The following is a 13,954-nucleotide window of genomic DNA, read 5'->3' as shown; positions in this document are numbered from 1 at the left end:
TGGCACTGCCTGCTGTCCTTATCCTCAAAGAGAGAAACAAGGATCTTAAAATGTAAATGTCCATATTGAACGGCCTTGAATCCGTGCTTACTTGCTTGTACCATTTACTGTACTTTCAAATCTTACGCCTTACTGGTTTCCCCTTAACTTGTATGATGATAAATGGCGTTTCTTGTTTGTTATCGTTTTAAGTAAAACTTTCGGCAAGTCGGTAACAGCGAATATAAATACGAAACGTGTGAAATTATTGCTGTGCAAAAAGATGCGCTGATTCAAATATCTGTCAAAAAAACAGCTGGGACCAAAGAACGCTGAAGCATTACCAGCTGTAAAATGTCTGAGCCTCTATAGCAAAGCTCATTTACAGCAAAAGTATAAAGATGGACATTTTGCGGTCTTTAGTCACAGATACCAGGCGCAGCGCCGTAGACCCGACCACTGATTAAGGGTAAAGGGGAGGGATGCACGGCAAAGCAGCGCATGGGAGTACTGGGGAAAATTACAAGGCTCCTTCATATACAAATAGTCAAAAAAGGCGTGTACATATATATGCTAAGAGGCAGATCAGAAACGTACACAGTGAAGCCCATTTCATAAGACCGCCTAAGCGATTGGATGGATAATTTCTGCGTGAAGTGCAACACCGGGGTGAACTGCATGGAGTGATACAAGTGACAATTAGATTTAAGGCGGTGTTTAAACTTTATTGAAAAATATGTATCTTTTAAAAAATAAATATGAGGAATTAAGTAACAAATGTAACAGTCAAAAGGTCATATAAGTACTTCGCGTGATTATTAAGTGCGCAAAGCAAGGAGCCGGAGCTCAGGACACCTGTGATGAAAGAGGGACAAATGATGATTTCGTGTTATAAAGACGAAGTGATTCCACCAGAGGAAAATGCGGCGCAAACACGAACCAAAGTTTGCATGGTCAAGTGGACGGCAGATCCATCTAACTAAATGAAAACAACAAAAGTATCGCCTTTTCAGTACTTGATTAATACTTTTAAAGTTCAGTTTTAGCATTTGAATTAATTAAATGAAAAAGATTTTTTTTTCCATGTTGCTTCTTATTTTATTCCGATCATTTTAGCAAAGCTCCGCAACACTGCAAAATTTCAGTTCCGCAATATACTTTCTGGTTATATCCAGTTTTTTTAACTGAATATACTTATTATTAATATATAATTTTTATTTTATTTTTAATTTTGTGTAATTGGCTCCGAGGTGGCTCCAAAGACGTGTCTCGGTTCCTCGTCCGCTGCCGATGCGGACACTGGGGTCTCTCCAGCTGGAGGTGTCAGTACATCAGCCTCTGCACCCTTACAGGGTCCCAAGCCCGGTCGGATCGGGAGAATGACTCGTTTAGCGGCGGAACTTCTGCTGCTTGTGGGACTTCTCATCCTAACTGTGCACATTACGGTTTTATGGAGCACCCCGTTCCAGCATGGAAATGCAACTTCGAGTAGCAAGCAGAACACCCCACGCATCGCGGTAAGTTTCTACAGTATTTAACTTTCTGGGATCATTGTTTTGACTTTTTTCCCATGAATGTCTGTCTGTCGCTCATTCATGAATTTATTTGTTTGTTCATCTATCTATCTATCTATCTATCTATCTATCTATCTATCTATCTATCTATCTATCTATCTATCTATCTATCCTTTGCGGCTCATGCTTTGATGAATACCACACAATGACTCGATGGGATATCATGCATAACATATATTATTTCAGCAGTTCTTTTAAAAATAATTATATGGACAATAGCCTACACGATAAGACAGATAGAAAAACACACTGTTTTTATTGTTATATTTATTATATATTACCATATAGATTTGAATTACCGATACTTACATAGTTGATTAATACTATTCCTGATAGGATGACCTGTGAAGCTTGTTATATTGTACAGCAGTAATGTCTTGTGGGTTACAGCACAAATATCACAGTACTTACGGTAATCGAATTTGGTAACTACTTTTCTACCTGCTCTTCTGGTGCTGTTTAGGGATGTAAATTTACAAATCACAGCTCTCTGTCATGAGATGTGATGAAGCGAGGAAGCCTAGGTGCCAAAGTTCAGCCAGTGCAGAATCACGTGGATGTTAGGCTTGAGGGTTTCTCCATGAAACCCCCACAAAGTAATAAAAATTACTCACACAATGACGTATTGTGAGAGAGAATAAAGTGTTAATCAGGAGGTTAATTTAAAAACTAGAAATGGCATTCAGATGAATGATTATATATGTATTCATCTCACACAATATTTATTCTCATATTTACAGTATTTGCTTGTTGTTTAGAAACAAAATGACAGCAGTGAAATATCTGTTTTTGGTTATTCAGAAAATATAGTTGTAAATTCAATCAAACTGCATATTAAGCAGGGTAACATTGTGTCAAAGAGTAACATCGATTCACGTTATAAGCATTTATCCTGGTCCCCTGGAGGGTATCCCAGGCAACACAGGCATGGGTGAGTTATGGCTTGGGCCTTGGGGGGGCCCTGACCGATGGCCCCCATCTGGTGAAGGCGGTCCATGGCCATTTTTAGATTAAGCTATCCCATGGTTATGACAGTGATAGTTATTTAACAAGGCCCAGAGTGGCCTTAGATATCAAACAGGTTTTGGTTGACTGTGGCTTTTGGGGCCCCAAGACCTTCCAGTTATCGGGGGGGGGCTTGAGCTCTCCGGATGAACTCTTTTGGATGAACTCCTCCTGTATCTATGCAGAGTTAGTTCTTAGAGGACCAGGGTTTTTAGTACACGGACTGTTTTGGGGCCCCAGGATTCCTTCAGTTACCACAGGGGGACCAGAGCTTTGTTCCCTGTTTGTGAAATGCAGTCAATAACACATCCAGTACTCTACCCAAGGGCCCGTGATTTCTTAATCTCCAGAGCATAAAGCTGGGGTACAACTTGGATGGGGGGAAGGAGGGCTCAGACAGTAACAGTCTAATTCAGATATTTCTATAATTATAACTAATTAACTTTTAAGTGGTCATAGTGGCACTATTAATAAGGCATCTGAGATGACTGAATAGATGTAATATTTACTGACTGCACCCCCCTTATTTCACCTTACAGTGTTGAGCTCTCCAGTACTGTTTCAGTATAAAGAAAATGTATCCAGAATAACACGTTTTATGTATTATCATTCATGATAATTGCCCGGTCAATGTGGCATAGCTTGGAGAGGTGTGTGACTCGGCCAGTAAGGACACTGTACCTGTGATCGGAAGGACGCCGCTTCCAGCACCTCTGGACAAGGCCCTTAGCCCCAGCTGATCCAGGGACTGACTGACCCTGCGCTCTCAGATAATGCATGTCGCTTTGGCTGCATGCACTGTGCGTATTATGCGGAAAAGAACAGCCTGCCCCTGTTTTCCTTCCACTTCTGTTTCTGTGTCGATTACCATGTGATCACATAGTTGGGGTATTTGTGCAATAAGACGTGGAGGGTCTGTTCACACCAGCTGGCCACCCGTCATCGTGGCCTCATTGTTGCACAAGCCTCCTGTCACCACGGCAGAAAGCAGGCCCTCATCCCAGTGCAGAGGTTTGTCACCATAACAGAACTTTTTCCCATAATGAGACTACTTCAAATTCAAGGTGATAAAACCTCTGATATAAGACAGCACGGTCAGTTCTTATTTTGTTGTTGAAAGCCATAGAACAGGACATACAATGACTGAAATCATTTTTTTTCAAGTAGCATGAATCTGGCTTAGCAGTATTGCAGTTTTGATGGTGATTTATTTACTTTTTATTGGAATATAAACCCAGATCTAATCATAAGAAAACACTGAGCACAGAGCGAAAGCAAAAATAACATCCACTTGGGGTAGAATATTCCAAATGTTGGCAATTCATGAAAGAAATCTTCACACAAAATGTTCACCCATCCATCCATCCATCCATCCATCCATCTATCCAACCATCCATCCATCCATCTTCCAACCACCTATCGAGTACTTAGAGAGCAGCTTAAGAACATTTCTGATCTTACAGGAAACAATTTAAAGTCATTTTCTTGTGGCCCCCCGGTAATCGAGGGGAATGGACGCTGCTTTGAGCGCAGCACTATCAGCACTGTCTGTCTGTGAGGCTCCTTAAGCTTCTCTCTGACACTTGATGGAAGCCAGTGCTTTCGATTAAAAACATGGCCAGTCTGCACTTCCAGGAGAGCCCCAGTCGGCCCTGAGGAGGGAGGCAGGAGAAGCAGAGGACACCCCCCCCCCCCCCACCACCAGTTAAGTGTCTGATTCAAAGGCATCCAGCACAACATGTGTCACATTCATTTCCTGTCTGGAATACCGCTCCCCCCAGCCCCAACCCCCAACCCCCACACCCGGTGTTGGGTCCAATTGAGAGTCATGGTGCTCTACTCAGCCTTTGGGATGCAAAAGGAGGGACAAGGGGAAGGGATGTGAGATGGGGAATGCGCATTTTTGTACGTTAGTGGTGGTGGTGGTGGGGGGGGGGGTCACGTTTCATTCATGTTTCTGAGAGACCTTCCGGGGATACCACGGGAAATGTGTTTATCTTAAGAATGGTGGATCACCTTTGATCTTACAAATTAAAGAGTTTTGTTCAGGGGGCTCTTTTGGAGAAACAGATCGATGAAAGGCAGATGGCGCCTTAATCATCTGCCCCAGCGCCTAGTATTTCGTTGCCTGTTTTTTCAAAACTTTAGCAGCGAATTATAAAAGAAATCGTCCGGCTTTCCACATCAGTAGTTTTCATTTTCTTTCATCTTTGAATCACCATTTGCTTTGTTTGCTTTGAGCAGACTTCCCCATTAACAAGCTGGCAACAAACACATTGAGAGAACAGGCTTGAGGTTTCCCAGTTTAACGTTCAACAAGCATAAAAGAATGTTTGTAAGCGTATCGTAATGCTTATTTAGGATATGAGGTTAATCGCACTCCATCTTCGGGGGCTCATGCAATTAATAAAGAGGAATTAGATGGGAGAAGAATCTTTATCAGAATGGAAGAGTGTTAATTATATGTTTGTTTGTTGAAACTCTGGTTTCCTATTATTGGAACCAAACCATGAGGGTCTTACAGACTTGGTGGAAAGGGAAAGTATGCTTTGAGAAGGACATGTGTTTCACTGCACTCTGAAAAGGTGCAAATATAGAGTGGTAATAATTACAAAGATTTAAACAAACATTAAATGAAATTACTCAGAATTATGGCTTTTTACTGGCATTAGTATTTATCTTTATTGTTTGGAAAAGTCCTCCAAATTTATTATTTGAAGAATAAAGAATAAATATTACTCAAGGTCACTTCAGTCATGGGCTGCCTGGTTATAATTCCAAGGTTACTTGGATTATTTTTTATTATCAGTTTTTGAAGTTTAACGTCTGGATACAGGACATGTATAATGACTTTGCACCGAAGCAGAAACTGGTGCAGGGTTCATATATTTCCAGGCTGCTTTCACAAAGGAACAGAAAGGTTATCACCCTAATTACTTTGATTCTAAAGCCATTCATGCGGACATCCTGTACAGCCAAAGGACGGTGTGAAGGTCTGCCTCTGGTTCACCTTTTTATACCTTCCTGTACAGTTAGTAAAAGATTTTGCAATTGATTAAAATGATTCATTTATTTATGCTATCGGTTTAATTCAGTTATTTATTCAACAACTTTAATTTCAGTAAATCTATATTAATAGGCTCCAGACCCCCCGCAACCCTGAATAGGACAAGCAGTTACAGAAAATGGATGGATGGATGGATGGATGGATTGGATGGATGGACGGATGGGTATTTATATTATGAAATGCTGTACATTCTTTTTTTGATCCTAGGGAAAATAGAAAAGACATTGCGTCCCACAGCACGTGTGAGAAACAACCCCCCCCCCTTCAAGGACACCTCGTACCTTTCTGAGAGTCCTTATTCTGCAGGTGAAATGCTGCCCTTCCTCATTCACCATCAAGTTGAACCTCAGTTGCCCGGCTACTGCAAACATGACAGATCTGCAAACTAGCTAGCGAGGGCCGGCTGATGTAAGATAATAGCCAAATTAATTGATTCCTTTCAACCTATTCTTTTCCAAAAAAATGTAGTGGAGATTACAAGTGGCTTACAGCTGCCTGTTCAATTGCGAGTAATTGTTCCTTCCTAGTGTATGTGATGAGGAACACATGGCTTATTGGTCCCGGGGGACATATTTATGGTGTCTGACAGGGACCAGGGTTATTTCACTGTCAAGTGAGAATGTCACATCAATGCGTTTGCCCCTGTGCCTCAGCGTCTTAGCGTCGTACAGCTTCTTCAGTGCACTCCTTGATGAATGGCGCGGGACTTTGAAGTAAACCGTTCCCTCTCTGTACATGTGCTTCTTTCCAGCTGCCTGAGACCCTCCGTGTCCAGTTGTGCTCTTATGTTGCGAGGCTGGTGCTGCTCGCTCTCTGTACCCGGCTATCACTCCCTGATAGAAATATTTGGTAATGCTTTACATTAACTAAATCTTTATAATGTCGTCATAATGCATTCATAGGACATTCATAAGCAGCATGTAAGTAAATCTTAACATCCTATCATAATTTAACATCTTTAATACAGATTAATATCAAAACATTATATGATTATGTTTGTTATTATTATATGATGTTTGTTATTAATGTATACTACAGCTGTTAAAGTATGTTAGGATGTTAAGGTATACTTACATGCTACTTATGAATGTTCTGTGAATGCATTATGAAGGGGAAGTTAATATAAAGCATTGCCACATATTTAGAGCAAGCCTCAGTCTTCACAGATATAAGCCTTGTTCCTCTGGCCTCTTTATTTACATACCAGGATAACCCCTGTGATTTTGGTAATCAGGAACTTTGTTGAGTTTGTTGGGCTTGGCTGTGGATGCCGGTCTGCCTTTCAGTGTGCAGAGATTTGCGTGTTCATCCTGCAGTCTCCGTTTTGCTTTGGGAGAGGATTAAATGGCTTTCCTATTCTTTATGTGACACATCTGGAGACACTTCAGTAAACAGGTGGCACATCTTCAAAGTGCCTCGGGGGCCAAACCTGGAGATGAGAAGAAGGCCTGGCTTCTGGTGCTCTCTGAGGTCTGTGGCCCATTTCCTGGGGAAGGGGGTGGGGTGGCTCCCTCTCTTCTGTCCAGTGGATGGGGGTCTTCTCTGACCTTCGCCCGTGGGCCCATTTCCGGCGTCCCACTGGATCTCACGCTCCAGACTCCCTCTGGCTTGGCCTTTCTCCGCCATCCCCGCGTTGGGATTTATGATGAGGGTCACTGCCATTTGAACTCCCGTCAGCCTGAAATATTATTTTAATGGCGCTAAACATTCCTCCTCGGGGGAACATTAGTCTCCTTCACATCAAACATTTATTTACCTTTTCGGTTTTGTTTTACCTTGAGCGTTTGAGCCATGCATTGTTCCTTTTACTTGTTTCGTCCAGTTTAATGTCCTGTGGTTTAAATAAATTGATTGTGAAGGCATGTTTCCAGCCTAATTTTTTCTCCTTGTCTTTCCTTCAGGACAATGTCAATGAGGACAGCTTGCCCTCAGAGCTGCACCCTGAGCAGCAGACTGTCCCCCAGGCCACTAGGGGCAGTCCAGTACTGCAGACAGACAAGTCGGGAGCCTTCCTTCTGGACCTTCACAACTTCCCCGACCTCTCCAAGGCCGACATCAACAAGCAGAACCCGAACATTCAGGTGAAACAGATTTGTTTGGTCACCCCTCTGTTTTCTGTGTCCTAAAACCCAATGCCTGAACATACCTCGTAGCAGGCATCCTATCATTAGTGGGTGGACAAAGCCTGCTAAAAGTAATGCTTATTATCTTAGCCAGTGTTTCCCAATCCGGTCGTCAGGGACCCACAGCCAGTGCACATTTTTGCTCCCAGTGAGCTCTCTGGCAGCAAAAATGTGGACTGGCTGTGGGTCCCTGAGGACCGGATGGGGAAAAACAGACCTAAGCCACTGAAGCTGCTTCTGATGGTGCTGTTCATCAGGACAAACTCCTGCTGTAAGATCTAAGGTGGGCCACAGGAATCGCTAGAGGGATTGAGAGGGTGTTTCGGTGGGTAAGAATGTGATTAAAATAAGAATTTTGGCTTGGTTCCATCATATTTACAATAATGAAACATTTGTGATTTGTTCGCGTTGTCTTGGGGTGTATATACCATAGTAGCAATACCACTTGAATGCTCTTATTAACAGTGAAACCACTGTTCTGCTGGCTGCTTAATTTATATGAACATTTCTTCATAATTACAGTAATGAAACGTTTACGACTGGTTGGCATTTGCCTTGGGGTATATATACCATGGTAGAAATACCACTTGAATGCTTTTGTTGACAGTGAGAGCCTCCTTTCTACTTACTGCCTAGTCTACATGAGAATTTCTTCATTTCATTATTTTCTAAGACACTCATGGTGTTAATATGAATTAATTTTATGGAGAAAGGCTGTAAAATTATTACAGCATGTTAGATTAAAATCAATTTTTTGCAAATGCCAGACAAAGCCGAATTTCTCACAAGGGTGCCGCTGGCCATTCTGCCATTGCAACATTATTGCTGTAGAATAATAATTGATGCAAATGAATGGGTTTGAATGAAATATTTATCCCAAATTGAATCTCTTGAAACCCCTGAAAAGAGATTGGTATATGACCGAAAAGGGAACCTCATGAAGAGACAGAGTGCAGTGACCGGGGCACGTATTTCACAGGATTACTCTTCTCTCACAGGTAACAATTGAAGTGCTCAATAGTCCTGAGGGACTGGAAGCAGAGAAGAAGCAACACAAGGAGAGCAAGTCCAATGTGGCCTTCCCAGGCTGGAGAAGCTGGTGGACCCGCTCCTCTTCCTCCACGTCTGCTTCCCACTTCCCTGGGAGCCCCAGGAGCGAAACCCGCAACACTGAGCCTTTCGGTGGCGACTCCATGAGCCCCCCTGGTGGCAGGGGGCGGTATGACACCAGAGGGGGGCAAAAGCGTCATTCGCAAGGCACGGCCCAGGAAGAGTTCGGTGAGTGTGACTTAGCGTTACGTGGTGAGTACCGTATGTGGGCCTGAGCACTTTTTCCCGATGTCCAGGATTTGTCTGGATGAACTGTTCTAGTAAGATATTAAATCAGAATGGAACACAGAGCATGGTGGCTTAGTGGCTGAAACTGCAGTCTCACACCTCCCGGCCTGGGGGGTTTGAATCCTTCTTCTGGCTCTGTGTGGGACCCAGGTTTCATCCTGCAGTCTAAGGACATGCGGTCAGGCTAATTGGTGACTATGAATTGGACATATCCGGCCTGGCACCCTGTCTAGTGTGTCCCCATGCCCTGTCAGTCCTGGGGACACTTCAGAATCAGTGTGAACACCCTCCCCCACCCAGATATGTGCTAATGAAAAATGGATGAATGGTATCTCGTTCAAAAAAAGCTAAGACATGCATGCTGTGTGTGGCTCAGTGGGTCAGTACAGCGTGCCTGTGATCCGAAGGTCAACAGTTCACGTCCTGGGTCGGCAGAGTGATTTCACCATAGGGCCCCTGAGCGAGGTCCTTAACCCCAAATTACTCCAGGGATTGGTTGGCCCAAAAAATATGCGTTCCTTTGGATAAAAGCACTTTTGTGGGACCGGTAGTTCAAGATTACATTTTAAACTTTATTGCACAGATTTAAAAAAGAAAAAAAAAAATTTCAGTCTTCTATCCTAATTCCTCTTTGGAAAGTTGCTCTGCATTGTTGTGTTACAAATGACCTGCTTATCTTAATTGAATCACACCCGAAACATCACTCTGGAACAGAATCTCACTCCGAAGTGCTGGCCGCGGTTTTGCGAAGCATCGTGGGATTGTTCCCCGCTACATCAGGCTCCCGTCGAGGCTCCCGTCTCTGCAGGATCAGAGGAAATGCCCCTCGCCTGGTTATGCACGTCGATCTGTGAGGCCGGCCGGCGGTGCGAGGATGTTCCCGCTGAGCTGGAAGCCCCAGTTGACAGCGGGGCACTTTCAAGTCCCCGCACATGTGAAACCCATTTCCAGAGGCATGCTAATGACTAGCTGTGGCAGCCAGGGACATGTGGCCTCCATCAATGCCGCCAGTTGACGCTCCGTCTCTCTGACGCAGACTACACGGACGGAGAGGGCGGCTGGAGCGCATGGTCGGCCTGCAGCGTGTCATGCGGCAACGGAAGCCAGAAGCGCACCAGGTCCTGCGGCTATGGCTGCACGGCCACAGAGTCGCGTACCTGCGACATGCTGAGCTGCCCAGGTCGGTGCGCCACCTATGGGACAGTGCATGCATAACAAGGCTGTGGTGATGCCAACTGATCATTCGCTGTAACTGTAATATGCACCACAATAACTCTATGTTAGTAATTCTGCTGTAGGTTAATAGCAATGAGCTATAATGATCAGACCAAGGGTCTTCATCCTGGGGCTGCAACACCATGGGGGTGCATGGAAGCATTTTTAAAGCTTGCAAAATGCATTGTGGGTACTGGCCATTCTACCTATTACCTCGGTCAGAGTCTTGCGGAATCCCAGGGCCTATGCCAGATAGCATGGGACAGCAGGCTGGGATACACCTTCTCTGGGATACACCTTCTTCTCTTTAAATATGTTCTATGGGCCAGGAGCGAAAAATATTCCCACAGTGGCTGATGAAGGGAATGCGCTTTGCCAGGATAATTCCTGTTCCCAATCCATCCCAAGTCTTATGGTTTTTAGTTATTGATCAGTATTCTTTGTGGTGGTAGGGCAACCCCTAGATTAAGATTGAAGATGCTTTAGACAATGGTAGATTTACTTTTGAATATGTATCTTAAGATGCACTTTGCTCATTCTGTGTTTTGTCCTGTAGGTATTGAAGATGCTTTCAGAACTGCTGCTACGGAAGTTAGCCTGCTGGCTGGGACCGATGACTTCAACGCTACAGAGCTCTTCAGCGTTGGTAAGATAAGCTGTACTGATTGAATTGCTTTCCTGGTGATGGGTTTGCACACCAACCTGGGTTGTTCCCTGACTTTTGCCCATAGCTTCCAGGATAGACTCTGGACCCCCCGCGACCCTGAACAGGAAAAAATGGACTGATGGATGGATGGATGAATGGATTGATGGACAGATAGATTTAATTGCTGACATGATAGCATCACTCTCTTTTTTTCTCTGCATATTTATTGAGATTGATAAATCAATGAAATATCATGTGTGTGTTTCTATGTGTGTGTATACTATTTTGTATACGCATTGCACACAACAATATCAATTATTGGATGATGGGTGATGTAAATATACCAGAAAAGGAGATGTTTTATTCTCCGGTTGTTTTCCGGTATGCATTCTGCTGCTTCATTGCATCATCATTATCCATCATGTTGAGTCGCAGTCTAACCATGATTAAATACGTCCACAGCCACAGACAGCTGTGAGAGATGGATGAACTGCAAGAGTGAATTTCTCAGGAAGTACATGCTGAAGGTGTCCAGCGACCTTCCCAGCTGCCCCTGTTCTTATCCGACCGAGGCAGCCTACGGCTCCACAAACGTCCATGACTCTGCCACGGGTCGGGACTTCCGCTGGAAGGACGCCAGCGGCCCCAAAGAGAAGCTGCCGATCTACAAGCCCACGGCACGCTACTGCATCCGCTCCTCGCTCACCCTGCAGTCCACCACGCTGGCCGCACAGCACTGCTGCTACGACGACGACATGGCGCTGATAACCCGCGGGAAGGGTGCCGGCTCACCAAACCTCATCAGCACCGAGTTCTCCGAGGACCTGCACTACAAGGTGGACATACTTCCATGGGTCATCTGCAAGGGGGACTGGAGCCGCTACAACCAGGCCCGGCCACCCAACAACAGGCAGCGGTGCGGAGAAAACCCTGTGGAGGAGGATTACCGCAAACAGTGCGAGGAAGCCAGGGACTTCTGACCCTCCTCAGTTCCTGCTGCGGGTATGAAAAGGGAAATCAGAGGAAACATCTCTACTTCTTTATCAGGCTGCCACGCAACTTCTTTCTGTCACGATTTTTGTAAAGCATCATAGATTCTCAGGACCAAGAACCGTAATGAAAACTATACTGGAATGTGCACATGGTACAAGAATCGAGCAGATTCAAACGTACCACATCCCCAAATTTCTCCCGAAGGACAATCTCATCAGCTATGTCAATGAGAGCAGTAACACAGTGTTTTTACATTCTAATAATGTAATTCTATTAATGCTATTGCAAGTGATATATAATTCGAATTTTTTGGAAATCATTTCTGCCACTTGCGTAAATCATTGTTGGATAGACGTTTTACTTTTTTGTAAAATACAAAGTGTTGAGTTTGTAAATGGCTTTCGCAGCTTGTATTTAAGCTAAAGGGTTTATACAAAATATTTTGAGATTAACATTGAAAGTTATTAGATTAAACTTGAAATTAACTTCCGATGGAAAAAAATAGAAATTAAACATAAACGTTTTGGCATTAAAGTTGAATTATACAGATCCCTAGCAGATACAATCCTTCATTTCATGTGACGTGAACCCGGAAAGCAGCTGAATGTGAGGCACCTGTATGTCACTGACATGTAAGACGATTCACCGTCTACAGGCAGCTCACAGCCACTGACTGGTTTCCACCAGCTTCTTCTTTTTTCTTAAAAAATTTAGTTGGACTCTGTACTCAAAACGTTTGACTTTTGTTAGATCTCAAAGCTTTCAATTTTAATTTCAAAACATTTTATAATTATTTTTTTTTTTACATTTAGGTGGCCCTAATGGTCTTCAATGGTGTTTAGCCCTTAGGCTGGTATGGTTTTACCATCATTATTATTAAATATATTTGGTGCAGTGGCTCCAAAACCGCTATAATGTTGTTTGTAAATGTTATTTCTGGTGACGGAAAACCATATGTCTTGAAAGTGGCACCACTGGTATTGAAACAATTTTCCCAAAATTGGTTTCAGTAAAACATCAAAAGTTATCAGGTAATATTGTAAGCTGGTTCTCTTAGCGTGTATTAAGTGTTGCAAATCGTTTCCAGTCTCCCCTTTTTTGGAACAAGCGCCACACAATTTTCCTTTCATGCAATTTATTAAGTTGTACTTACAATCATTGGATATTTTTGTGTGGTCTAATCTGCCACAGGCAGACCAGGAGAGTAGGCCTATGGACGAGTATGTAACAATCTGCCATCTGTGTTGGGATCAGTAGTTATTTCATCTGATTTTTAAGTAGCACCACAGAAACCATACTGTCCTGTAATTCCATTGGATTTATTCTGTTTTTTATTCTGCAATTACCTTATTTTATTTTTAAATTTGACATTCCTATCTTTGGCATTGGAAATTCATGCTAATCGGTATTATATCATTAAAGCACACGTCACTAGACATATGGCTACATGCCCAGAAATTTTAATGTGGAAAACTATTTCATTAAAAAAAAAAAAAACCTCTGATTATTACTGTTCTGTGTGTAATGTGTGCTTCGTAGAGCATCTCTACCAAGGTCAACACATACACATAAGGTACAGTACTAGAGAGGAACCAGCATAGATTTAAATCCTTCCTGCAGCTTTATATGTCACCTCATATGTCATCTTTTTATTATTTTATTATTAGAATAATCACAATATGTTAAGGGGGACCGGAGGGTGTGCTCCAACTATAGGGGGATCACACTCCTCAGCCTCCCTGATAAGGTCTATTCGGGGCTCCTGGAGAGGAGGGTCCATTGGATTGTTTTCGCCCTGGCCATGGAACAGTGGACCAGCTCTGTACTCTCAGCAGGGTCTTGCAGGGTTCATGGGAGTTTGCCCAACCAGTCTACATGTTTTTTGTGGACTTGGAGAAGGCATTCGACCGTGTCCCTCGGGGAGTCCTGTGGGGGGTGCTCCGGGAGTATGGGGTGCCAGGCTTCCTTATAAGGGCTGTTCGGTCCCTGTATAACCGGTGCCAGAGCCTGGTTC

At 43.5% G+C, this 13,954-nt stretch overlaps 1 protein-coding gene across 1 annotated transcript; it reads left to right on the top strand.

The window, feature by feature from the left end:
• Positions 1-341: 341 nt before the first annotated feature.
• On the top strand, positions 342-13,628 carry LOC111853777 (isthmin-1-like). The gene is made up of 6 exons (XM_023831068.2): positions 342-1,496; positions 7,527-7,706; positions 8,747-9,026; positions 10,123-10,266; positions 10,858-10,947; positions 11,410-13,628. Exons 1-6 carry the CDS (start codon positions 1,359-1,361, stop codon positions 11,925-11,927), a joined length of 1,350 nt encoding a protein of 449 aa, XP_023686836.2. The 5' UTR covers positions 342-1,358; the 3' UTR covers positions 11,928-13,628.
• The last annotated feature ends 326 nt before the right edge of the window (positions 13,629-13,954 follow it).

Source organism: Paramormyrops kingsleyae, chromosome 20 (assembly GCF_048594095.1).
Source record: "Paramormyrops kingsleyae isolate MSU_618 chromosome 20, PKINGS_0.4, whole genome shotgun sequence".
NCBI classification, from domain to species: Eukaryota; Metazoa; Chordata; class Actinopteri; order Osteoglossiformes; family Mormyridae; genus Paramormyrops; species Paramormyrops kingsleyae.
Note: the sequence above shows the minus strand (reverse complement) of the source record. Positions and strands in the feature narration are given on the sequence as shown.

What these genes read in the sequence shown, in the direction of transcription:
- LOC111853777 (XM_023831068.2), top strand. Translation starts at nt 1,359, where the DNA reads ATGACTCGTTTAGCGGCGGAACTTCTGCTGCTTGTGGGACTTCTCATC. An exon ending in AGAACACCCCACGCATCGCG is followed by an intron (nt 1,497 to 7,526) that starts GTAAGTTTCTAC and finishes TCTTTCCTTCAG; the next exon opens with GACAATGTCAATGAGGACAG. An exon ending in CACGGCCCAGGAAGAGTTCG is followed by an intron (nt 9,027 to 10,122) that starts GTGAGTGTGACT and finishes TCTCTGACGCAG; the next exon opens with ACTACACGGACGGAGAGGGC.